Source organism: Marmota monax, unplaced genomic scaffold (assembly GCF_021218885.2).
Source record: "Marmota monax isolate L192 unplaced genomic scaffold, Marmota_monax_Labrador192_F-V1.1 WCK01_AAM20220418_F8-fsc00029, whole genome shotgun sequence".
NCBI classification, from domain to species: Eukaryota; Metazoa; Chordata; class Mammalia; order Rodentia; family Sciuridae; genus Marmota; species Marmota monax.
In genome coordinates, this window is record NW_026693024.1 from 8,123,496 (window position 1) to 8,150,692 (window position 27,197).

The 27,197-nt window shown below is 43.5% G+C and overlaps 1 protein-coding gene across 8 annotated transcripts in view; it reads left to right on the top strand.

Moving 5' to 3' along the window:
* The window catches only part of Rreb1 (ras responsive element binding protein 1), a 131,581-nt gene that overhangs the window by 76,796 nt on the left and 27,588 nt on the right, over positions 1-27,197 (top strand). For all 8 annotated transcript variants that reach the window (XM_058582385.1, XM_046453551.2, XM_046453549.1 and 5 more), the window contains exons 7-8: positions 17,540-17,684; positions 18,248-18,384. In XM_058582385.1, the coding sequence (XP_058438368.1) occupies positions 17,540-17,684; positions 18,248-18,384 (282 nt within the window). The remainder of the gene's footprint in view (positions 1-17,539; positions 17,685-18,247; positions 18,385-27,197) is intronic.

Sequence of the window (27,197 nt, forward strand, 5' to 3'; positions counted from 1 at the left end):
TTCCTTAGCACCTCGCTTTTTGCTGAGTCTGGCTTTGAACTTGCAATCCTCATGCCTCAGCCTCCCGAGCTGCTGGGATTACAGGTGTGTGCCACTGAGCCCGGCTGAGAACTTTGTTTTTAATACAGGCATTTACAGCTGTGTATTACCCTATAACCGTGGCTTTCCTTACATCCCATAAGTTTTTTTGTGTTGTGTTTTTCGTTCAGCTCAACATATTTTGTAGTTTCCCTTGTGATTTCTTCTTTGACACATTGGTTATTCAGGCGTGTTCGGCTTCTACAGATTTGTGACTTCCCAGATTTCTTCCTTTGATTGATCTCTATTTTCATTCCTTTATACTTGAGGAACATATTTTTGCATAAATTCAATCCTTGTAAGTTTATTGAAGCTTGTTTTATTACATAGCATATGGTCTCTCCTCGGGAATGTTCCACGTCTGTTTGAGAATGGTGTGTGTTCTGTTGCTATTGGGTGGAGTGTATAGATGTGCTGTTAGGTCAGGTTGGTTTATAGCCTGTTCAAGTCTTCCATTTCCTTGTTGATCTCCATGTATTTTTATGTGCTGTACCTTGAAGATTTGTTAAATGATCATCCCATTTTGCAGAAGAGGAAAGGATCAAAGCATCACGCAGTGCTGAGAGATGAGTACAGGCTCTCTGGCTTCAGAGGCCACGTGTTTACTTACTATGTGAGAAATAAGGAAGAGAGTGTTCATGTCACTGCATATTAGAAAAAAGCACTCCTGTCAGTCTTTTTTTTTTAATTTTTAAATTTTTTTTTAGTTGTAGATGGACACAATACCTTTATCTTATTTTATTTTTATGTGGTGCTGAGGATCGAACCCAGTGCCTTCCACATGTGAGGCGAGCGCTCTACCACTGAGCTATCGCCCCAGCCCACTCCTGTCACTCTTGTCCTCATTCTCAACGTCATTCCATGTTGTCAGAGTGTTATTTTCAATGTTAAACTATTTCTGTCATCCTGGTAGCATGGTCCACTCGTGTGTGGTCAGACATGGAACAGCTTTGGGGTTCCTGTGTTGTTTAGGAATATGTGGATGGACTTAGAGGTGTTCTTGAATTTTTTATAGCATAGCCTTGGATATTATCCTAAGGTACGTTTCTCATTTATAACACTGTATATTAGAATTGTTTGTAGATCTTTTAAAATGTAGGCCTTCAGGAGTCTAATAATTGGAGATTTTTATTTTATTATTGCAAGACATCTTTTTTTTTTTTTTTGAGAGAGAGAGAGAGAGAATATCTTTTTTGTAGATGGACACAGCACAGTGCCTTTATTTTTATGTGATGCTGAGAATCGAACCGAGTCGCGCCCGTGCTAGGTGGAGCGCTCTACCGCTGAGCCATAATCCCAGCCCCAGCAAGACATCTTGATTGGGAAAAGAGGATTAAATTGTTGGAGGCTGAATCCTAGTTCAAATTCTGTAGAACTTTGTGGAAATCTCTTAATGTTTTGACACTTTAACAAAATGGGTTAGTAATATCTCATTTAGAACTTGGTCACAAGTGAAATAATGGTTATGAAAAGGTTCTGAAGGCTTATAGTATACTATGGATCTGTCCTGGATGGAAGGCTTTTTAGTCTGTAAGAGCTGAAAACACTGTAGTGACTCTTTGTTTAAAAAAAGAAAAAGAAAAAGAAAAACACAGACATGTGTGTGTGTGTGTGTTGCTCTGTCAGCTGTGTGATCATAGACACGTTACCAGACTTCTGTCTCAGTTACTTCATCTGTAAAAGCTAGTATTATCCACGCCTACTTTGCAGCACTATTGTTATTCTTTAAATAAATGAATCAATATAAGCAAAGTACTTAGGATAATGCTTGTTAAATAGTATATATAAATGTTTACTAATATTATTGTTGTATGTGCTTAGACGGAAAAATATACTGAGGAAAACATTTATGTAATTCCAGAAAATGGGAAGCTTAAAAAAAAATTTTGTTTCCTTTTCACTCTTGTTAATCTGTAATTAATAGAACTTATTTAGAGCTATTTGAGGCTATCGCACTATATTTATTATCATTTCTGCAGAAAATTACAAACGGGGTTAAAAGAATGGTTTCTGTTAATCACAGTAAAGCCATTACCACCTTCCTTTGTCAGCGGAACTGTACTTTTGGAAAAATTATAAAAATGTGAAGACACTTACAAAAATGTGCCAGAGAGAGTGGAGTTAGATTTATTTGCCCTGGTGGATCCATTCCAGAATCCGAGGCTGCAGTAGTGAGCTGTGATCTCTCCCTACCACATACCTGCGTTACATTAATCAGGAGCCAGAACTCCCTGGGATGTGTGTGCAGGAATCAAAAAGAATAATGAAAGCCCAGGCTCTGAAGAGCATGGAGGGAAGTCAGTCGGCTGAGTTTGGGGCTTAAGACCAAGGTTCTTTTCCCACTTCCCGTCCACTGCTGCCACTTCCCGTCCACTGCTGCCACTTCCCAAGGCCTGTCAGCAGCAGCTGGTGTAGAGGAGCACCTGGGGCTCCCTGGGTGAGAGGACTCTGCCGCAGCTTCCAGGAGCCCACACCCAGGTGTCGCTTCCATCTTGTTTGTGACTTGCTCTAGTCCCTCCCTAAGCTGTGCCTCTTTCCTCTGACATGTCCATGCTCTGGTTTTTAGTCTCTTCCCTGAGGGTACAGTCTCTGCCGTGATTTGATTCCCTGTAGTGTGGGTTTCTAGGTTTCCATCTCTCCAGGGGCTTGATCCCACTGTCTTAGGGACCACACAGTTCCCCCTTCCCTCACTTCTGCTCAGCTCTGCTCTGGAGGCTGTCCACATGGATGAGTGTGGTGCACCCTCCAGGAGTGCAGTCTTGCTGAGCCTGGCCCTCCCTCCACTGTTTGCTGTGGGAGGCTAATTCAGGCTACACCCCAGAATTTTTGTTGCTGAGATACTCAGAGGGCCTCATTATACGTCTCACAACATGGACTGCAAGGACTGCATTCTTTCCAAGTTTCAGGCTATTCTTAGCTGGTATTGAGGTGCTCTTGAGCACCCACCCCATTCTACTCCCTGGTCCTTGGATGAGTACGTGTTGGTTATCCTTGTTTCTAAGCCTAATTAGTCTTTTTTGTAGAGTCTCCTTTATCTTACTTTTATAAAGAAAATCCTCAGTAGGATTGTTACATTAATAAAGAAAAATGAATGTCATAGAATGTCGTGAGTGATCAGTCGCTTTGAAGCACTGATAAAGCCTATTACTTTTTATTTCTTATACATTTTTTATTAAGTAAATTTACACGCTATTTTTATTTTATTTTGTTTTTGGATGTTGGTAGACCTTTATTTTATTTATTTATATGCGGTGCTGAGAATTGGACCCAGGGCCTCACACACGCCAGGCAAGTGTGCTACTGCTGAGCCACAGCCTCAGCGTCTTACATGGTATTTTATTTATTTGTCTATCTGTATATTTTTGAGACAAGGTCTCATTGCAAAGCTCAGGTTGGCTTCAAACTCCTGGGCTCAGATGATCCCCTTGCCATAGCCCTCTGAGTAACTGGAAGTACAGATATGTACCTCCATGCCTAGCATAATGTGTTTAAAAATAATGGTATTTTAGTAAACAGGGAGTAAAGTAGTGCTAATTCCAACTCATGAGAATTTTTTTTTTTTTATTTTGATGGTGCTGAGGATTGAACCCAGGGCCTTGTGCATGTGAGGCAAGCACTCTACCAGCTGAGCTAGCTATATTATAACCCCAGCCCCTCATTATGAGAAATTTTGATGAGAAACCTTTTAATATGTTGCCATATCTGGTACAGTTTTTCAAGTTGCCACTTCCCTGTCTGCGGATTCTTATGTTTTTGAGGTTTGAAAATCCTTTATCCCAAATCTTTTTAACCACAGCTTCGTTCCTGAGTAGTGTAATAGGTTGCCATCAAGTACAAAACATGTTTCATGGAAACATTACTGTGGGTCCAGCTTCTAGCTTCCCAGAACTTTTTATCAGCTGCTCCCACGTTGAATATTTGGATTGAGTGGTGCATGTCTTCCAAAACAAACTTGGGAAACTGAGCCAGAGCACGCCCTCCGGGGGAGCTCAGTGTAGGAAAAAGGGCATCGAGCTTTGCAATTTGCAAAATTTGTTCCAGAAAGTGCTGGGATGCAGAGCTATGAAGAAGTGATACTTGAAAGAGAGATGGAAACAGACCTCACTTGGAATAAATTCTGTCTTTAAAATCGGTATTTAAAAATAAAAAATTGGCAGACCATAATTGCCTTGGAAAAAATAGAAAATTAATTTCCCCCATTGTTCCTCATTTTGCAGACCACAGACTTTGAAGCTATAAAGAGAGATGTGGTTTTGTGTTAGGCTTAAGGACTTGCTGAAGACCCTGGCATCGGGCAAGCTTTCATGACCATCTTGTCCATTTATTCTTTAAAGAACAGGGATGTGTTCTCATTTCAGCCATCATTAGAAAGGTGAAAACAAGGAAGAAATATTCCTGGAACATCATCTACTTGCTTTGTCACAGTCTTTGTTTCTTAATGCGATGGGCACAGTTTTACTGTTGCTAAATATAGGAGACATAGGCCCTGAGGATGCTGCTGGATGACAGACAGACTTCAGGAACAGAGGCTTATGTGTTCTTACTATGCTTGAAGAAAATCTTCGCTGCACAGAAATGTGACCTACTCATGACAAATGAGACCCAGGGGCTCTGAATTTAGCATGCTACTCTTAGATGCTTAGGCTAAGCTATTCCTTGGCATGCACAACTAAACTTGGGTGTCTGGAACAGGTGGCCAGTGTTAAACATGAGAAGGGGCAGAGGTAGCACAGTATCTCCAAGAGCAGGGGACAGTCACTTCTTTACCCTGAGTGCTCAACAAGAGGAAGAGCCCTGTGACTATCCAGCATGGTCTTACTAGGTTTCTGAGGACATTCTGTAATAATTTTGGTATTTGCTGCTTCTCAGGGGTGGAGGTGACCACTTTAAGGTTCATCCAATCCCATCTCAAAATGAGTCTCTTAATCACCTGGTTGCCTATTCACCCTGCCACCATGTTCCCCTGTAGGAAAAAAGGTATCGGAGCAGTTCATGTGGCAAGAACTTAGTTGTAGGATAAAAATCTGTGGGTCACCCTGCCCAAGACTGTGTGAACACTTTATTTCCTTTGAAATATTTCTCCCCTATCTGCTCTCTGTTTTGATACAAGGTCTCACATTATTGCCCGGGCTGTCTTCAAACTCTGTGTGTGTGTCTGTGTGTGTATACACATAGAATTTAAGTATAATACCCCATTCTATAATCATTGCACTTAATATGCTTTTCACTTTCCTGAGAGTCCACATCATTAAATGACCCATCATTTTCCCAGAGAATGAGCATTTACAAATCTGTTAATCACAGAAAAATGTCTTTGTTACCAGTTTCCCCTAATAACATCATGAAGTTCTTTCTAAATATGTTTATTCTTTGGTTATTTATTTAAAATAAACATTTTTAGCCTTTCTTAATATCTCATTGGCCGGACTTGAGACCCACGTGCTTTTATTTTCACCTCAGTAGTAATGTAAATAAAGGTGACATTTTCTGTGATGCTTTTGAGGTCTCTGGTCATTTTTATTCCTTTCTGGCCATAGCTGATAAAGGATTCTCCATGGAATGGTGAAAAAAGTCTCAATTTCTTCATCTTTTTTAATTAATTAATTAATTTTTTACATACATGACAGTAGAGGAATGCATTACACTCATTATTACCCATTTACAGCATCAATTTCTTCATCTTTAATGCAGATAGTTTTACTCACAATCTATTAAGAGAATTAAATGCTAAATTTCCAGCTCACATTAGGTGCTCAACAAATTGTTCCCATATTTCTGTTCTCCATTAAGACACTTAACTCAGCAGCCCCTTCTGTGCCCTTTAATAATGGTAGTAACAGGCCACAGAATCGAGTCTGATAACAGAACTTGTAGAGTAGCTGTGTGCCATATGTCTAAATTTCCATTTATGAATTCTGCAGATCTTTGCTATTATTTGAATACCTCATCCCCTTTTAATGTGATGTTTCTGGGTTTTGGTGTGGATTTGCATTTACACTATTTTCTGGGGTCCATTTTTAGAATTTTTTACTTTGCACTTTAGAAATGTGCAGAGTAGAAAGCCACCAGTATTTTCTAAAGAAAAGGGTAGGCACAGGCAAGAGTGACTTGTCACATAATTTCATTATTCAGGTAAGCTAAAAAACATAAGAAAACACCAAAGCTGAAAGTTGATATTAATTGACAGTCTCTCATGTAGCCTATTTTGGGTTTGCTAGACTTGACGTTCTTCAGAACATTTATTTATTTTTCATGTTTGGATTTTTCCTTCTGTAATACCCCTTAACAATCAGCATGGCTTATTTTATATTTTTCAAAGAACAGTTAAAAACGTACTTGTGCCTATTGCTTATTTCTTCTTTCTTTCTAAAAGATGAGTTGGAGTTAGGTCATTGCAAAAAAAAGAGCTCTCTTATAACAGTCCACGCACCTGGATGTGTTAAACAGCAGTCAGGCCTGTCCTGTCACTACAGTCTGGTTCATAATTCATTTTTCATCATTGGACTGACTAGATGTTAATGTTGATAACTTAGGCTTGTGTCTATTCTGGCAGAGGTAGCGTTGGTCTCTTCATTTCTTTTTGAAAATGAAGCAAATGCAAAACTAGTCAGTGTAGTGTTTTTGACATATCTTGTTGAAATATTTCAAAAGCTCTGCCTTCCCAGGTAGAACTGGCGGATGGCATCAGAATCTGGAGCATCGTGCCTGCCCACACTTGATCAGCCCGGCAGTTACGAGAGCTGAAAATTAGGTCACAGCGGGCAGGAATGGATTTGGGGGCAGGAGAAGGAATGGAGAGCCACCGACACACCCCATCTCCTCTCCTACGGCGTTATTGACCTGATGTCCTGAGAACTTTGAACAGATCCTGAATGTGTATCCAGCTTAGTTTTATAATGTGAAACTAGCAAAATTGAGGAGGAGGAGCCTCATTTCCAGGGCAGCACCTCGTTGGGCTTTATACCTTGCGTTTTTCCACCTTTGTTTAAATATCCAACCTGTTCAACCTGTTTGGGCTGAACAAGCTGGTGCTAGCAAACATTCAGACGTGCCCACTCGCTGTCAGACGTTTTTCTGATTTGTTAAAGGAGGCGATTAGCAGCAACATCTACATCACCCCCCCAAAACCATTCCTCCTAAAAAGGAATGGTGAACAAGAAGCAGGAGACCTTAGCCTGTGTGTTTGTGACACGGGTTCCCAGTCTCCTTTGGTGTGTATATGCGCACCTGTTTCTCCACTTCTTTTAGGGCTATAAGATCCTTCATGGAGGGGTTATTCCTTCAGTGGAGAGAGATTTTGTGTTTCCTTATTCTGTTGCATAATGGGCTCGTTGGTATGTGGTGTCAGCACTTCATTATTATTTTTCATGCTTATATAACCCAGCTCACTCAGGAGGATTGTTATTCCAATTTTATAGGCAGGAAAACTGAGGTTTGTGATACTGGGGGCCTAGCCGTGACCCTCAGCTATTCCTCCTGATCTCCTCCCTCCCTGGGCTGCTGTTGGTAGAACAGTATGCTGCTCCTCCCTTGGAACACATTGTTGGATTCTGTCATCTCTTGAAAGCAGAGATCATGTGCATCCTGCATCCAATAGCACTTGAGAAGAAAGGTGACTGTAAACTCTGCAATCTCTGAGAAGTGTCTCCGTTGCCTTGTTGGTTTTGGCAAGTGATATTTCTCTTTCGATTCATATGTTGTACGTTGTCTCCTGAGGTGGGGTCCCCTTTCCTTCTCAGGTGTCTCTCACTAACCCCTGCTAGCCCGGTATAACAGATGCCCCAGTGGTGATGCCCCTTTTCTGCACCCACAGCTGGGACCTCCACTTTTCTGTTGGGACTAAGGACTGACAGCAACTTAGCCCTGTCTTACTAGGAAGACGTTCCTCTCTTCTTTCTCTGCAAAAGGGAGACAGAAGTGAATGTCAAGGTTCAGCCATCTTGAAGAAGCTTAAAGTAAAACCCTGCAAGATTGATGTGAGAAATGGCCTCAGTGACTTCAGCATTTCCATTCCACCATGAAGCTTAGATTTAGATTGGTCATACACTGTTTTTTTAGTGGTTGCCATAGGAAGACATTCTCCATAGTGAGACTGGTGATGACTTCCCTCAAAGATAATGGCTCTGGGTCAGTGTGGCCACTTTGGGAGTGGTGACTTCATTTGGGACCCCATCACCTAAGGTGGGAGTCACTTCTGGTATAGGACTGGCTGTGGATGTGAGATTTGGACTCTAGGATTTATGGGGAGGTTGAAGAAATCAAGGGGGTTTAACTTAGAAAAGAGGAGTTTGTTGTATCATGATGGTTGCCCTGGGAATATTTAGGCACTATCACGTGAGATATGGTGGCATTCTTTGTGGACTGTTTCTCTGGATTTACATAGGGAAAGCACAAGCCAGGAAGGTTCAGCTTTGTCACCAGTCTGTTTGGTTGTTATTGTTTTAGTCTGTGGATTGAACCCAGGGATGTTTTGCCACTGAGCTGCATCCCTAGCTCCTTCTATTTTTTCTTTTGAGACAAGGCCTCAGTAAGTTGTTGAGGTTGGCCTGGAAGTTGGAATCCTCCTTAGCCTCTCGAGTTGCTGGGATTACAGATGCAGCACCACCTTGCCCAGCCGAGTCTGGTGAAGGTGTAGAGATAGCAAATCGTGTATGCAGGGTGTAACAACTGAGAAATTATTGTCACTAAGCAAGCATGAGCAAAGAGAAAGAAGTACGAGATGGTTTAGGGTGAACTGAATCAAAGGTCTGACAGTTAGGACTAGTGTCTAGAGTAAAGGTTATTTAAAGGTTGATACCAATGTACCTGGGCTGCCCGCCAAGCCCCTCCTACTGGATGTGAAAGTCAGGAGGGAAGGAGAGAGAGTGGCAGTTATGAAGGGAGTGTGTCTCTTTCCTATGTAGACAGTCAAAAGCTAGAGGTCACTGTCCCTCAGTCAACAGCTTCCAGGTCAATAGAGAAAGGAATTTAGGAGCCAAAGGTACCCTTCTGCCCCTAAAAGGGTGGCTGGGACATTGAGGAAGAATACTCTTCAGGTATCGAAAGTCCAGCTCAGTCCATCAATGAAGTAGTGTTTGGACAAAGAATACATAGGGATCTTACCCAGGACCAAGATAGAAAAGGAACTGCCAAAGAAAGTGGCGAGGGGCAGGGGGGGAATAAATAAGTAAAAGGAGCTGCCCTCTCCAAACACTGCAATGAACCTGAGACGAGATAGAAATAGTGGTCCAACCAGAAAGACCAGGACCTCAGAACCCAGAGTTAGAAAGGAGCCCTGGGCTGGAAAGCAGAGGAGTTACCGAGCACCCAGCAGTGTTTGTTAACAAGGACTTGAGGCTAAAGGCTGGTGTGCACCTGCTTTGAACTAAGGTCTCTTCGTTTGAAGTCTGTCCTTACACTGGTGCCATCAGAGTGCCAGTCTTAGGTAAGAGAAGCCCTCTACTCCTGGGTGTGTTGTCTCAAGGAGGAAGTCTGTGCCGGGGAGGATGTGGCCTGTACAGGCGTCTCCCTGAGTGGAAACAACAGGAAGAAATTCCAGTATCAAGGCTAGGTGTAGGGCTCCCCTTTGTCACAACCTCTGCTGTCCATAACATTCCAGTGAGAGGACACCACTGGCCTGTGGTGGGATAAGTACAGTGTCAAGGGCATTTCACCCAAGCATCCCTGGGAGCAGGCGAGTTAAGGTGTTCCCACGGCAAGCCCACAGACAGCAGATTTGTACCTCATGCCCGGATGACTTCTAGACTTTTCTGAGAGGATTGGCTGTTAGGTCAGCACAGTTGCTTATGCTTACGCATCGACAAACCTTCTTCCACACCCTGGCACAGCCGATGTGACCTGCCTCCTGGACAAGCATGACTGGACGTGAACAACACCCGAATGACTAGAAGGTGCCTTTGCACTGACAGGTGGGGCCCACTGGGATTCGCTGTTGATGCCTTGCCATCCCTCTCCCCATAACCCTCCTCCACTCTTGACTTTGTGCCCCATTGTTTGCACAGAATTGATTGACATAACAAGTATCACTCACACCTCTCTACCCTAAACTCCTCTCCTAGGTATTTGCTATGAAAACATAAACACAAATCTTTCTGAAGATGTACTTTTCTTTGGCCAGAAATGTGTATTGTAAAGCTGTGATGCTTCTTAATCTCACTCATTCCCTCTTGATTTATCACAAGGCATTGTTGGACAAGAAAAGCTATCGTCAGTATACATGAGTATGTATCTATAACCAGGCTGCTAGAACCTGTTTGAACTGGTTGCCTTCTGTTTGGCAACTCAGCAGTGCAGAGTGCCCTCTGTGTAGAGTTGTGTGTACTCATGGAGTGACCTTCCTTATGCCATTCACTCAGAGGATCAAATAATTCAACTTCTCCATTAATAAGCCTATGAGGAAATTAAGAGTGGAAAGTTTGCAGGTACTGGAAGTGTCTAGATCTTTCCTGAGCTTTAACCTTCACATGTAAATTAGACATAGGAAGGCTCAAAGAATGCCTCTTCAACTAGGCAATCCTTAGTTTGGGTTACATTTAAACTTGCTGAGGGTTTCCCTGAAGGACTTTTCCACTCAAGGAATTTTAAGAAAATTGAATTTCCCCATTTGCTTTGTTAAGCGTTTATGCCTGGTAAATTTAGAGACTACTGGTATATTGGAAGATGAGTCTGAGAGAGGTTTGATGCATGAATCCAAAATCTATGGACATCCTAGTCAGATGGTTAACCAAACCTGCAGTTAGTATCAAGGGCGTAAGAATTTCCCTTGGATCTCATGGTTCTTACACTTGAGCAAGCAAGACATGGAAACCCATATTGCCAGGCCCTGCTCTAGGCCTCTAGTCTGCAGGCTTTGCATTTGTAACAAGCCAGAGATGATGCTGATGCTGCTGGTCAGAGGCCCATGGTTGGAAAGCAGTGCTCTAAGAGAATGGCAGTATCATCCCCCACTTCACAGATGTGCAAATTGAAACTGAGGTAGCCTAAGTAACGAGTCACCGTGGTTACTAGGTGGCAGAATCAGAATCTAACATCCAAAATGCATCACAGCTCAAAGACATGGGAAGTGAACCCTGTGGCTTCACTGCCATCATACATTCTCTTTATGCTATAAATATAACATCTTCCCTCCAAATTCCTGCTTGCTACTCAGATCAAGCCAGTGCTTACATGGCTAAGAGTTAACTCCCATCCCAGGTCTCAGGATTCCCATGCCTTAGGAAAGTCAGCAGGAAGTATCTGTATTTGAAACTGGAAAAGAGGATGTTCAGGGAGGTAAGGAGTATGTTTAAGGGATTGGTGTTTCTCCCTGGAGTTACTTGACTAGCATTCAGCTCTCGCATGCAAGATCCGTTTGGTTTAGCTCTGATCTTTCTCTTCAGTATGCCGATGGACATCCCACCTTACTGTGGGGATGTAGTTCAGTGGTAGAGTGCTTGCCTTCTGTGTACAAAACCCTGGGTTCAGTCTCCAGTAGCTCTAAATAAATTAATTTTATCTCAAATTTTAGAAGACATGATTACATTTACAGGAAGAAAAATGTTAAGTCGAAAATCAATATATCCACCCCTGTTAGTAAGCAGTATATTCCAACAGATTTGCAGGTGGCACCCACAAAATTTGCACTATCAGTATTAAAAGGTACTCAGATTTTTATTCCAGATTTACATCCAGAATATTTTTGTTCATCACTGTAAAAGCCTGTCTAGGTGTTACGGATGGCAGGAAACTTCTCTTGATTCCCAAAGTGCTGATAAAATTCCTTCCTTAGACACAGTGTGGCAGGATTCTTACTGGTTTTGTTAAGTTTGTCAGGTTTGGTTTTGTTTTATTAAAATACTAGGGATTGAACCCAAGGCAGTGCTACCACTGAGCCACATTCCCAGCTTGCTTTATTTATTTGTTTCGGTTCATTTATTTATTTATTCATGGCAGGGTCTTACTAAGTTGCTGAACCTGGCCTCAAACTTAAGATCCTCCTCCTGCCTCAGCCTCCTAAGGTGCTGGAATTACAGGCATGCACCAACATGCCTGGTTCCTATTGCTGAAGTAACCTGCCTCTGAATGAAAATTCTAGAATTTTATGCAAAAGTACAAGTGTACTTTGATTTTACATTGACCTCTCTACTGTATGTGTAGATAACTGTTTGAATGAATGAGCACAGATTCTATTAAGAGACAAAAATAGCTTATGGGGTACTTGAATATTACTAGTTACTCCACAGATATCAGGTTTGTTCGCATTAAATTCCAGTGACGTAAATTATAAGGAACCTAAGGATATATGGTGTAGTGGTGCTTCAAGTGGAACGGTTTCTGCATATGCTTTGTTCTCCTTTTCTTCATTTATTATTCTGTAATTCAATATATTCATTTGTTTCTTCTTCTAGCCATTTGGTGGATATTTGTCCACCACCTACTGTGTGCCTCCACAGGCTAGTGCAGAGAACAAGAGACAAACTAGGTTCAAGATAATAGAACTAATTTGACTGGGGGCAAGGGGTCAAAAAAGGAAATACACAATCTTCCCTTTCTGCTGTGTGTTTTTGAAGGAAGTAAAACCTGAAAGGGCCTTGGGATAAAGAGGCTAGGATGCTCACCAGTGAGGCCCAGGAAATAAATGGAGACAAGATTTACTGAAAACAGTCCTGGCGGAAAAGTTGAAGCAAGAAGTGGTATGCCGTGACCTCTTTTAGGAGCACACTGGCTGCTGGGTAGGGAATGAACAATAGGCGGCAAGAAGAAGAGCACTGTGAACAGTCTCAAATCCCACAACCTGCTGGTGGGTCACCCTGTAGTTGTCAGTGTTTGCATAGGGTATCCATCTGTGAATTACCATTATAAAATGACTTGCCCAGTTATTAGTCCTTAAGACAAATTTCGTTAAGTGGAGTTACTGGGATAAAGGACATATACATTTAAAAGTCTGGTCCTTATTGCTTAGCCACTTTGCAGAAAGGTGGTTAGTTAACAATTCTCACTCTCATTAACATTGCATATCTTAAGACTCCATCACATTTGCTAAAAGGGAAAATGAAAAGACATGGTTTTGATAACGGTTTGAATGAAGGAATCATGGGCATTCTAGTTGACAAAACTTGGTTCATAGGAACTGGGGATGTAATATCGCTTTCAAACATACGCAGCAACTGGGTCTGGTAGTATATGCTTGTAATCCCAGTGGCATGGGAATCTGAGGCAGGATGGTCACAAATTCAAGGCCAGCCACAGTAATTTTAGTGAGAACTTCAGCAACTTAGGGAGACCCTGTCTCAAAATTTGAAAAGAACCAGTGATACAGCTCAGTGGTAAAGTGCCCCTGGGTTCAATTTCCAGTGCCAAACAACAACAACACACTCATCAGAACCATCCCAAGCTATGTTATGTCATCTCTGGAGGTCATTGTCTCTGTGCTCTGAGCTCTCAGACCATGTCTATGCAGGATCCAGCGTGATCCAGATGTGGATGAAGGATGTCTACAGACTGGAGGGTATCCTGAGGTTAGTGAGCAGTATATTCCAACAGATTTGCAGGTGGCACTTAGGGGCCTGGAATTGTTTAATTTTGAGAAGAGAACTTGGGAGAAATGCAGTGGTCCTCATGTGCTGTCGGAAGAGTATAGGTTGTGTTGCCCCTGACAACTGATAGATACTTAAAGGATGGAATTCCTGTCTGACTCCATATGCGGAAGACTGTCTTTTACCATGAGAACAACTGGTGAAAATGGAGACGTCCTTGTTGTTGGAAGCATTCAAACACAACTAGGTGGTGCTCTCTCTCGTATGCTGTGCAGAGGGACTTTCTGTGCCGAATGCATGACTGGGTCCTATCTTAGCTCCTTTCCAGCTCAGGGCTTGTCTTCATTGAGTCTCAGATAATGAGAATCGGGCAGATTAACCCCGGAAATAAGACCTACGAGGAAAACAGACCCCAGCCACCGCCTCTTTTTTTCTTTTTGCTATTGTTGTTGTTGCAGATGGACACAATATCTTTGTTGTATTTATTTATTTTTTAATGTGGTGCTGAGGATTGAACCCAGTGCCTCACACATGCAAGACAAGTTCCCAACCACTGAGCTACAGCCCCAGCCCAGACCCAGCTTTCTAATCACAATAGTGTTTGCTCTTTCCTTCCACCCCTTTTCTCTGTCTGGTTACCCTAAGGGGGAGGCTAATTACTGGCTCATCATGATGACTCTCGCCCTGCTTCCTGAAAACCTTAGGGAGGAAATGAACAGCTCAAGTTGCTGTCCATGTTGTTGGAGGCTAAGGAATCGGAGCAGGGTTGGGATGGAGGGAATCTGTAACTGCAAATCACATCCAGTCAATTGGACCTCTGTGGACCTCTGAGGCCATTGACTAAATTTAAGTCTTGAATCAGCTTGCTTCTTCTATTGGTCATCATGTCTCTGGAGGAACGAACCAGGGACTCACCCACCGTGTTGTGGCCAGCAACCAGACATTTCATCCTAGACTGGAGCTGTGCTTGTGTTTTGAACCTGAGGCTCCAGCAGGACTCAGAGAGCTAGAGTAGATGGTTGTGTTCTTCAGTTTCATGGGGCCAGTAGGACTGCCTGTCCTTCCTTCTTTCTTTCACCACAGCCATCATGCTGTTCAGGGGCCACCCCAGGATTTTAGACTAGGACCAGGTTTTCTGCAGTCCTATGGGCTCTTCACCTGTTCTGTCTCCTGATAGAATTTTGTCATTTAATGCCAACTATTTCACCTTGGGCCACCGTCACCCACAGAGGAAGTGCCTGGGTTATGGCCCTGAGATTCCAGCCAGTGATCCAGAACCAAGTTAACTGACTGATGTGGCCTTTGGAGGCCATCTGAAGTAGGAGAAAGGTCCCAATTGTTGAAAACTTCATTCTAACCGAAAATTACAGATCCCTCTTTATATCACCACTGTATCTGCAAAATGGAAATAACAGTGTGTGTGAAAGTTCTGCTAAACCCTCACTGAGTGCTGGGTTTAGCCCTTCTTCTCCCTGTGAAACTAGCTTCTCTCATAAATCCCAAGGACAAAATAATAAAGCATCCTTTTATATTTCTGTGTGTATATGTATCATGTGATTGAGAATATGGAGCCTGAAGTGTGCCAATGAACTGTGTATAGTCGTCATTCTCTAATTTCTGATATTCTCACTCTATTGGTAAAAAGGGTATTGTTTTTGTTAATTAAATTGATTTTGAATAAGTTATTGAAATGGCAAATTTGAATAATAATTTATATCTTCAGTATTATCATACTTCCTCAATTCTTAGATGCTTTTTTCTTAAATATATAAAATTGGGATGAACCATATAATAAATGCTGAAAGAAGCCACTTTGGTTTTTTTTTCCTTCAAACTTTGATGTTAAAGGATGTTCTTGTCAAATCACAATCACTTTTGTACTTAACAGAGCTATTTGTGTCTGTTAACTTCTTCAAGTCTTTAAGTGACTGAGAACTAAATAAAAAAGCATCCTTCCCTAATAATTTGGGTAAGGAATTTTGTGGCTATAAGCGTGATTGGAATTCTCATCCATTTTCTCCCACTAGATTTTTCTACTCCACCACATGGATTCCCCCTAAGAAAACAGGTTTGGCTTCTTTTCCTGAGTCCCCTGTCCTCAAGGTCAGGATCCATCTTTAGCAGTTCCAGCTGGTGGATAGCTGTAGGACTGGTGCTGTTTTGTCAGGGCAGAGTCTAGGCAGGGGGTTAATTCTAGAGTGTGTCTAAGGAGTAGAGTGAGAGAAGTCTAAAGCAAACTGTAGCATCTATATCCACAAACTTTAGAAAAGGAGATTCCTGCTGCTGTAGGGCAGAACCTGTGTGTGGGAAATTTGGCATCCTGGCCATCTTGATCATTGGCACCAGCAGCCGTGATTCACAAGCTGCTTGGCCTTTTCACCCCACAGACTCACTCCTCTAAAGAAGGCACAGCAAAAAGGTGAGCTGAGATGGTTTTCAGATGTGTGACAGGGGAATGCATGAGAGCTTTGCTATCTTTTCACATTCTTAAGAACTTTTATAGGGACTGGAGGTATAGCTCAGTAGTAGAGCATTTGCCTAGTGTGCATGAGGCCCTGGATCCAATCCCCAGCACAGGGGAGGGAGTGGAAGGAAATTCTCAAGTAAAATCATCTTATAAAATAGCTTTTTTTTTTTCTTTTTTTTTAGAGAGAGGGAGAGAGAGAGAATTTTAATATTTATTTTTTAGTTATCGGCGGACACAACATCTTTGTTTTGTATGTGGTGCTGAGGATCGAACCCGGGCCGCACGCATGCCAGGCGAGCACGCTACCGCTTGAGCCACATCCCAGCCCCTAAAATAGCTATTTGTAAAAAGCTGCAGCTACATTCCTACATCTGGCACAGTTTAACCCCATTCAGATGATGAGTATGATTGTCATTAGCAAACTGAAACCCTTTTTATTTTGCAAAAAAAAAAAAAGGGAATTGAGACTATTTGTTTGTAATGCCATTCTTTTCCTCTGTATCTTGGGACCCTCTTCTTAGGATGTTTGTTTTAGAACCTGATAAAATAAGGTTATTTATTAAGGGCTGGGTCAATAATAAGGGCTGGAGATATAGCTCAGTTGATAGAGTGCTTGCCTTGCCTTGCACAAGGCCCTGGGTTCAATCCCTAGCACCACAATAAATAAGTAAATAAGGTCATTTAAATCAGATCCTTATCCATAAGACCCCTTTTAATGGAACAAACACATATAATATATATAAAACCTCACTTTCATATTATATGTGTATCTAGATACAAGAGTTGCAACATGTAATTTACTGCACTGTCCACCTATTCTCATCATCTATAAATCCACATAATACCTTGAACAACATGGAAAAGATTTCAGGTCTTAAGCACTCTGGACATGTGCTTTGTCAGCACAGTTCAAATTTGTACCCCAAAATGCTTCCAAAGGCAGAAGAAAGACAATACAACTAGGATGGCTTCTGTGGGCCAATATGGAGTTATGGCTTAGTTTGTGAACTAGTGGAAGTTTAGGAACCTGGGAATTTTTTATTCTGCAGAATTATGTGTCCTAAAATAGTATTTTTTGCCTGAGTACATAAAACCAGTCACCAGCTAGTTGTTTCTATCTCACTAATGCCTGTCAAGTTCATGAATATCGTCCACCAAGCAGTGAGACACAGCACTGCTTCTGGATAGCACTCTCAGGAGCTTGAAGGGTCAAGGAGATTATAAAGCTTTGGAAAGATAGAAGCCACTGTACAAATTGTATTCTACATGCTTAACTAATGAAAATTCGGGGAGTAGGGCTATAACTCAGTAGCAGAGCACCTGCCTCCCACAAGTAAAGTCCTGGGTTCCATCCTCAGCACCACACAAAAAAAGATAAAATCCAAGACCAAGGCCCAGATACAAAATCTAAAATTTAGAATAAGTGAACTAGATATTTGTTGTCGTCACGTCACACCATCGTTGTGTATCTCCCTTTCAGACATATGAAGATTCATGAGAAGGACCCCAACAGTGCTACAGCTGCAGCCCCTCCATCCCCTCTGAAGCGCAGGCGGCTGTCCTCTAAGAGGAAGCTGAGTCATGATGCCGAATCGGAGAGAGAAGACCCAGCACCAGCTAAAAAGGTCCTCTGGGCCCCTGGCACAGACGAGTCTCCTCATGGGGGGGCTTTTGCAGATCTACCTCTCGTGTTTATTTTCATAGTCTAGGGACTTGGCAGACATCCATCCTAGGCTTTTCGACCTATGTTTTCCCACAGTATTTTCTAAAGTGTCTAAGAAAAGAGTACCTGTGTGTGTTTCCTCTTTGGACCCCCTCAACTAGCCTAGGGATGAAACAAAGAGCTCCCAGAATTATTTTCACACTTTTTATGTTGTTTTTATAGCTAAAATGAAGTTTTATCAGTGTTAGGGACTCTTGTCCTCACTCATTCCTAGTGCTTGGCAGATACTAGGTGCTCCATGAGTATTTGTTGAGTAGATAAGACGACTGGGGAATGAGTGAGGGCACAGGCGGGTAAGTGGTGGGTGTGTCTTGTGTGAATGTAGGAATCAGTGGAGTCACATCCTTAATAATGTAGTGAGGTCCACATCCCTTTTAGAAGTCCCTGGGTTGGTGATGGCCTCTTTTCTGAAGCAGTCCCCATGAGAGAACACCTTTATGACTTCACTTTCTGCTTTTCCCTAAGATGGTAGAAGACGGGCAGTCAGGTGACTTGGAGAAGAAGGCTGATGAAGTCTTTCACTGCCCAATATGCTTCAAGGAATTTGTTTGCAAGTATGGACTGGAGACGCACATGGAGACCCATTCAGATAACCCACTAAGGTAGGAGGAAAGGTGAACTAGACCTGTGGTCTGGGAGGCTGTTTTTCATTCCTACTCCTAGCATATTACATTCTTATTTCTCATTACTTTAAACTGAGCTCAGTGATTGAACCTTGAGTAGGATGACATTAATAAGGTAGTTAAGAAACACTCAAGGTGTAGGGAAGAGGTTGGGCTGAGGATCTTCAGGGAGAAGGTGGCTATAGTCACAGGGTGTGTTCATTCTGCCTCTTTTGCTCCTAGCAAGGCCCCTTGAGTAATCACCATTGAGCCCCCCAGCCACTGGGGAGTCTCCTGTCACAAGAGCTTTTGGACAACAGACATATTTTCTTCAAAAAAAGGTGTTGCAACCCACAAGATTATTAGTCATATATGGATATGTGGTCAGGGCAGGGATAACCCACGTGATACATGCCCCTGGCACAATGCTGGCACATACTAGATGTTCAGAAAAGTTCAACCCATAGCAAAAAAAACCCTGAGAAAGCATTGTAGGGTAAGAAAGACTTCTACTGAGTGCAAAGAAGTAAAGCCTTCTCGTTCCAATGAAACAGCGGCAGGCAATTGTTCTCATTCAGCTTTAGTTTTAGATCTTGCTTAGCTGCAGGGTTTCTGATTCTCAACTTTGTGAGGCAGAAAACATGGATATTGATATAATTTTCCATCGGAATTTAGGGGGAACTTGTCTGTCTTTTGCTACCATCTCTGACTCTTCATCAGGCAAAAAGTCCCATGTTTTTTGTAAGCAGATAGGTGTAGAGATTTTTCCTTAAACTATTACTATCATTGATCTTAAGCATTGAAAAGAACAAAGAGCTGTGTGGGAGCCTCTTCTGTAGTTGGGAGGCTTGAAGGTAGCCCATCCCGGAAGTCACACACAGCTGAGGGTGTTCTTCCAAGAGCAGAGGGCAGACCCCTACGTGGTTACAACGTGAGGAAGACACCTTGAGAGTACAGGAATTTGGGCATCTGTTTGCCTAATACATGGACCAGATTTCCTTCCCACAAACATGTGTTAAGTTGTGACCTAGGATTGAAAAGGTCCGAGCCAGCCGAAGACCTCTGTGCGGGGGTAACTAAAAGCCATGTTGAATATCGTTATCCTTAATTGCATTAGTTTGACATATATTCCAGTGGACGAGGAGGAAAGAATTTATGGAGAGCAATTGAAATACTATAAAATATCTTTATGAAACTCCCCAGTCTTAGAAAATTGGCCAATGTGTTGGAGCAGCCATGGGCTGGTTGTCAGGCCTGTCTCTGCTCATGTGTAAGTTCAGTTTCCTCATCCTTCAGATTGAAGGAAGGCTGGGAAACCAGGTCATCCCTTTATTCCCTTCAGGTCTGTAATTCTAAAAACTCTCTTAACCGTTGAGAACACATCTGGTTCTTCCTTTTGTAAAACCCCTCATTCTGAGATTGAGGAACTTGACTTTATGGTTTCATTAATGTCCACAGCATCCCTAGGATGTGGGCTTGTGGTAGGTGGAGAATATTAAAATCCTTCTCTGGATGAAGGATATGAAGTTGGCAGGCAAGCCTCATAAGGAGAGTTGTGGGCAGAGCAGGAATAGCACTTGAGACGCCAACTCCCGTTCAGCATTTTTGTTACGCAGCGCCATGAAGTCACAGCTCATCTCTGTGCTCCTTTATATGTTTTATTTCACTTCCTATTTTATTTTGTGATTAGAGAGCATCATAGGAACTGTCCATTTGCCCCTTCTCGATAATTCTATCTTATAGGAAAAAATAATCTGGCTCTGAAGAGATTTCTGGACAGCCCAGGGTTTGGACAAAGGGCATAGCAGTGAGAGAGAAAGATGAGCTATCCTCTGCTGAAGTGCTGTTGTGGATGAGGGTGTGGATCTTGTGGAGTGGCCTGCAGACCAGGACCTTCTCAAGGGAGAGGCGGGCATCCTCAGAGTGGGTGGAAGTGGGAATTGCACTGGACACTGGTCATGTAGTCCATGTGCAGTCACAATTTGATGGATGATCACCCACTATGGCTCCAAGGCGGGTGGCATAGACAGGCTATGAGGTTGAACCTCCAGCCCTGCGGATCCAGTTAACCTCACCTGTTCAGTGATAATGCCCTTTGTTTGATGAGTGGTTAGCTAAAGAAGTGTCTTTGCCTGGTAGAGTCTTGGCAGGCCTTTATCCCTGGCCCCACAATGACTGGCCTTAGGGTTGCTGTTAAGAAGAGGTGACCTGACATCCTTTGTGCAGGGTGAGCAGGCTAGCTCCTGCCTGATGGCACTCTCTAGTAACTGTTGCTAGATGGGGTGGGGCTGGCATCTGGAAACCAAAAAGGAGTTGATTACAGAACATTGTTAATTTCCCTTTCTCCTCTCTGCTCTGCTGTTCCACATAATAGCCTGCTATCAGAGGAGGCCTTGGGGGCAGGCATGGGCCAGTGAGGACTAGCCAGGCTGTGAACTGTGACAGTAGCTGGTGGGAAAGACTGCTTTTTAACCCAGAACTAAAATAGACACCAACTTCATTTTCAAACCCCAAAGGCAACAGCCACAGTGGGATGCTACCAGTTTAGACAGAAAGTCTGTAACTCAAAACAGCTGTTGGTTTCTGTCTCTCCTGCCCCTACCCGCTTCCCCTCCCACTAATCTGGCAAGGTGCCCGTTGTTCCTTAATAAAGTGTTGGAAATCCAAACTCATGTAAACACTGAGTTCATTTTCCTCCCTTCTGCAGTGTTTCGTATTAACGAAGTGTTAGCATTGAACAAAAGGAAGATAGAAAGCCCATGGTAGATTCCAGCTCTCGGGGTCAGGTATTGCTGGTGACCCTTTCTATACAGCTTCCCAGATGAGGCAGGGAAGGCAGGGGAGGAGGTGGTGTAGAGCTTCCTGGGTGCATTTGGAATCCGAGGTGAGGGAGTGTGTGTTCAAAGAGTAGATGGATACAAAGGGGCCGTCGCCGGTGTGGGGATATTGCTGGACATTGAATACCTGGCTTGGTGGTTAGAATAGAGCAGAGCAGCAGGCCATCCGATGCTGGGAATGAAGTCAGCTGGAGGAAACATCCAGCACCATGCAGCAGAAGTGGAATGTGAGCCCCATGTGTCCTTTGAAATTTTCTAGTAAAGCGAGGGCTGGGAGTATAGCTCAGTGGTAGAGCATGTGCTTAGCATGTGTGAGGTCCTGGGTTCAGCCCCCAGCACCAAGGGGGGGAAACAAAAAAGCAACAGGTGAAATTAATAATGCTTTAGTTGACTATACCCATATAGTCAAAACAGAATGTCAACATAAAGTCATTGTAAGAATTCTCATTAAGACGTTTTGCTGTCTTCCTGTCATATGCCAAGTCTTTGAAATCGGTGCATGTGGTGCTGTCACAGCCCCTCTCAGGACAAACCAGCCACATGTCAAGTGCTCAGCAGCCTGCAGAGCAGGTAAGATAAGTAGGGAGGGCAGCAAGCCCCAGCCTCATGTGTGAAAGACTCTTGTCCTGGGGTGGGCCAGGAGGGGCAATAGCTGGATGAGCTGGATAGTTCCCATGTTGAGGAAGCTGCTGCCAAAGGTGAAGCTTGGCCCAGGTTATTGTATAATCTCATGTGGCTTCTTGATTAAAAGAGATCAGGTAATAAGTAATTTTAACATTATTTCAGTTAAAATGTACCCAACAAATGACTGAATCCTCAAGCTAGTGCCAGGCATCTACCAGACTTGAGGAAAATGGTACTGTTCAAGACAGAGGCCATGGGCTAGTCAGAAACAAGGAGATGAATTCAGGACCAAGAAGGCACGTTTGCCTCTCAGCCAAGCAGAGGGATAGGTTGGTATAAAGTTTCAAGTTTCTCCTTTGAGTGTATCAGGTGTTATGATATTCACTACTTTCTCTCCAGGTCAAGGCCCTCCTCAGTCTGGTCAACGTTACTTTTTATTTATTTATTTATTTTGGTGGCACTAGGGATTGAACCCAGGGGCGCTCTACCACTGAGTTACACCTCCCAGCCCTTTTTTTTTATATAAGTATGTCCTTTTTTTTTTTTTTAAGTTATAGATGGACACAATATCTTTATTTTTATGTGGTGCTGAGGATCGAACCCAGTGCTTCACACATGCAAGGCAGGCATTCTACCACTCAGCCGCAGCCCCAACACCCCTCCAACCCCAGCCCTTTTTATGTTTTATTTTGAGACAGGATCTCACTAAGTTACCTGAGCTGACCTTGAGCTTATGATCCTCCAGCCTCAACCTCCCAAGTTCCTGGGATCACATTCTGTGCCATCCTGCCTGGCTGGTCCACTTTATTAATCTTGGTTGCCTCTGAGGTGATGTTAAGGTTGGGAATCCATTGGAAGCCCAAGGGGGTTCTGGCAGGTACCCACAGCCCTGTGGGGGTGAGGTGGGGAGGTGAGAAATGCTATAGCCAGGAGGGCCACTCCTTGCCATGTGTCTTGGCGGTGGGGCCACTGGGAAGGATATGGCAGAAACTTCTGCATTCTCGACTGTGGGGAGAAATGATCATGTCCTCCCTGCATGTCCCCCACCTGCTGAGAAACCCATTCTTCATGTAGCATTGGTCCCACACATGTCAAATGTCATCTTAAACATAGGCTAAAGGTAAAACCAAATCTGTCAGCATCTTAAGTTTAAGAGTCCAGGGGTCCAAGGCTCACCCAGTGGACACACATTTAAAACTATGCTGGGCATCTGGGATGGAAGGAGAGCCTATGACGGGAAAATAGCTAGTCCGGCAGTTGGTGGCTCCTGGGTCAGGTGGCCCCGCTGTCCGCTGCACCTAAGGGGCAGGATGAACAGCAGGCTCACCAGGCTTCCGTGCTTACTCCACACTGCCCATGGTAAAAGCCCTCAAGCTCTGCCCCATGCTTCACGCCAAGCTGGCTTGGTCCCAGAGGACAGCCTGGGCGGGTTCCTGGGACATGGGGAGGGGAGGTTGCCCCGCCAGGCCCATCGCTGCTGCTCACAGCAACTGGGAGAGATTAGTGCAGCTGTGGATGTCAGTTCTCTTGCCCTGGGATGGGCTGGGAAGGGTGGGCTGAGGAGAGAAGAATGTCTGAGCCGGGTGGGGCTCCGCAGGAGAGATTGTTTGCACTTACCCCTGCTGGCCTCTGGAGACAGAACAGGAAAAATGAAGCATGAAATCCCTTTAAAAGGAATGCCAGTTTCTCGATTAAAACACTGTAATGAGCAAGGAATTCAATATCTTAGGGAAGTGGCTGGCTGAGTTGCAGCCTCTCAGCAGGTATTTCTCAGGTTCTGCTGATGGGGTTGCTGGGAGTAGGGAGTGTCAGTGTTAGGAAATGCTACTAGCAGCCTGCGTCCGGGCTTCACGGATGTGATGCAGGTCCTGTAAGAAGCTGGGGCATCTGCAAATAACTGCCCTCTGAGTAAACAGTAGCAGACAGCTCCATTCTGCACTGCTGCCTGGCAGTCTGGGACCTCAGGCCAGGGGAGGCTCAGTTTCCCCATCTGGAAAATAGATTTGAAGACCTGTGAGGGACTGGGGATGTAGCTCCATAATAGAGTATTTACCTAACATATGGGAAGCCCAAGAACTTTAAAAAAAAAAAATTTTTTTATTAAGACTAAAAACTGTTGTGAGGATAAAGAGAGATAATCTAGTTCTGAACTGTACCAAATACTAAATGAGTTTTTCTTTTGATACTATTATTTAGAACATGAGTCTTTTAAATTTTCTGATTTTTAAAAAATTCTTTTGAGGTATTGGAGATTGAACCCAGGGATGCTGTACTACTAATCTGCATCCCCGGATCTTAGTTTTTTATTTTGAAACACAGACTCGCTAAGTCACTGAGACTGGCCTCGAACTTGTGATCTTCCAGCTTCAGCTTCCTGAGACTCTGGGATTATAGGTGTACGCCACCACAGCCAGCTATGTGTTGTCTTTAACATTTTAAGCCCTCCAACGTTTAGAGCGATGGTTTGTTGTGGCATTTCTTTGGTTATCCCATTCCAGTGAAATTGAGGAGTCAGATTCCAGGGCTTCTCCCAAGTACTGTTGACTTGACAGGGAACATGAAAGCAATTTGTTCTTTACTCTTTATTGTCATAAAGAACCACTTTTATCTAGTTTTGCTTTTGTAAAGATTGGGCAACTGAGTGGCTGTATAAATTTGGTTTGAATCCTGCATCCCAGGTTTTGTAATCCTTGTAAACTGTGTCGAAAGGCTGATATTTAGAAGCTTGAAGGGACCTGACGCCTTTAAGTAACAGAGCCACACATTACTTTTCTTAGTTTCTTGGGGAAATCTGAGATTCTAAAGAAAGAGTTTCCCAATATTTGAAATTTGCCAATAGTCTTTTGAAAATGTGCTTTGTGTAGTTAGTAAAAAATAAAAAATTAACCCTTTATCGCCAACTGGGGAGGGAGGGCGATGCTGCGTGGTAGGCCCTGTGGAATGACAGCTCAGTGAAGATGCCACAGGAAATCCTAGGTGGTGTGTGTCCTTGGGCGGCTCTGTTGGCCTTTTCTGTTGACTTCAGGATTTTCATCTTGTTCTGGAGAGTTAAGGTGACCAGATGAATCAGGCACGAGGGAAGCTGATCCCAAAATCATTTAGCCTCAGGTTGAGAAAAAGAAGATGAAAAGGACTTCTAAGTGCCCTGTTTTCCATGTTCATAAATCGCATTGCTGAAAAATTTACCTTCAAACTTGATTCTTGGGGTCGGGGTATTGTTTGTTTTTGTTTTGTTTCGTCTGGGCGGTGCATGGGATCGAACACAGGGTCTCTCACATGCCAAACAAGCTGCCTACCACAGAACTCCCCCAGCCCTCGGGCTTGGCTCTTGATTCATGCCACGTGTGCATGCTCCCCCTCCATTTTAGGTGTTTCCCGAAGATTATTCGGAAAACCACTTCAGTCAGTGGTTATAAATTCTAGGTTGGTATTTCAGGGCCAGTGCCTCTCATGGTGATAGTCGTTTCTGATAAGTAACTATTGGCCCTACTATGAACCACCAAACCTGCTGGGTCTATTTTGGGCTTGTTCTTTTACCTTTACTCCCTACAGTGAATGTCCACACCATAATAGCACATTTATCACATCACATTTTCTATCCCAGCCTGGCATTAAACTGTTTTGTTTGTTTGTTTTTTGTACCAGGGATTGAACTCAGGGGCACTCGACCACTGAGCCACACCCCCAGCCCTATTTTGTATTTTATTTAGAGACAGGGTCTCACTGAGTTGCTTAGCACCTCACTTTTGCTGAGGCTGGCTTTGAACTCGTGATCCTCCTGCCTCAACCTCCCAAGCCACTGGGATTACAGGCTTAAACTGCTTTCTTTTTAAAACTAAACAGAAGAAAGAAGGATATTATGTCTTTTTACAAGGACATTTTGCTGTCAAAAAAAAAAAAAAACAGATACCACAGGGCCCTCCCTATTTAGGCATTTTTTTTTTTAAGACGAAAACAGAGGGGCTATGAATATGATTTAGTTTTGTTTCTTTGTAATGCTGGGGATCAAACCCAGGACTTCGTGCCTGCTAGGCAAGAGCTCTACCACTGACCTATACACCCAGCCCATACAGCCCGTTCTCCCTGTGACAGCATCTCCCTCTGAACCTGACAACCAAAAGACACTTCTGAGCGTATATCAAAGGCTCCCTGTGATCATGGCCTCAAGGTTGGTAGCCTCTGTGACTTTATATACCTAAGCCATGATCAAAACTGGGCTCACCTACCCCTCCCAACTACTGGGAGGTACTTCCTGCCCTTGGGACCCCCAGGCCCTCTTATCTCTGCTTCTCACCTACCCAGTACCCTTCAGTGATACTCAAGTGGTGCTAAGGGAAGCCAGAAGAGGAGATAAGCTGCAGGCAGCTGCTTCCTCTCTGTTCCAGAGAGCCCCTGACTCTGCATACCCCCACACCACAGCCCTCTCTAAGAACCCCACACCCAGCAACAGGAGCCACTACTGTTAGAGCAGGGGAATGTCCGATCCTTCCCAAACTGCCCTTTGGAGGCTTTCCCACCGACTTATGTTCCTCAAAGTAACCTATTTCAATATGATTCTAAAAGAAAACAAAGGTTTTGTCTGTGAATTCTGTTAACTTCTTTAGATTCTACAAAGAAATGTGCTTTCCTTTATTTATCTTAGTGGCAATAAAGTTGTTTCCACTGGTTTTCATTTGTAAAAGTTACTCTCACTTTCCAGCTTGGGACATCGCTACTGTCAGAAAATCAGAAGGAAGACTATCAGATTTGTAAAATTTCCCTCTGGGCACACTGTCAAAAATTTCTTGCAAAGTGAAATTGTCCCACAGCCCCCTGTGTCCCCTCTGTGGCAATTCTTCAAGTGCAGTTCTACCCCATTTAAATACTTTTGCAATCGTTCTCTATACGAATTCCTGACAGAGAGGAGATATCTCACAAACAGGGCAGGGAGTGGGGTGGAGAACAGAATCCTGGGGGCCATCCCCCCATGGTGGTCCCCCAGAGGTGGTAGCCTTGAGAAGATGGACAAATCCAAGCCAGGTTTGCAAATATCCTAAGAGCAGTGCCTGCAGCAGCTCTGCATCCTGTAGCAGGGTCCACAGATTTACAATGACCTCCACTGTCCTTGAAGTGCTTCTTTGAAACAAGGTTGCAAAATGTTCTTCCTGGGGCCTTGGGCAGGCTCCATGACCCGAGTGTCTGCTTGATAACAGCCTATCCAAATGTTTCTGGGTGATGGTTTTCCACACTAGTTTATTTAAGATCTACCAACAGGTGCAGAGTCTGAGACAGGGAGGCAAGTGTTTTTCTGTGGGTGTTTCTTCCTTTTAACCAGCCTCCCAGTGTGCTTCTGGTTTCAAAGCAGCATGTCTC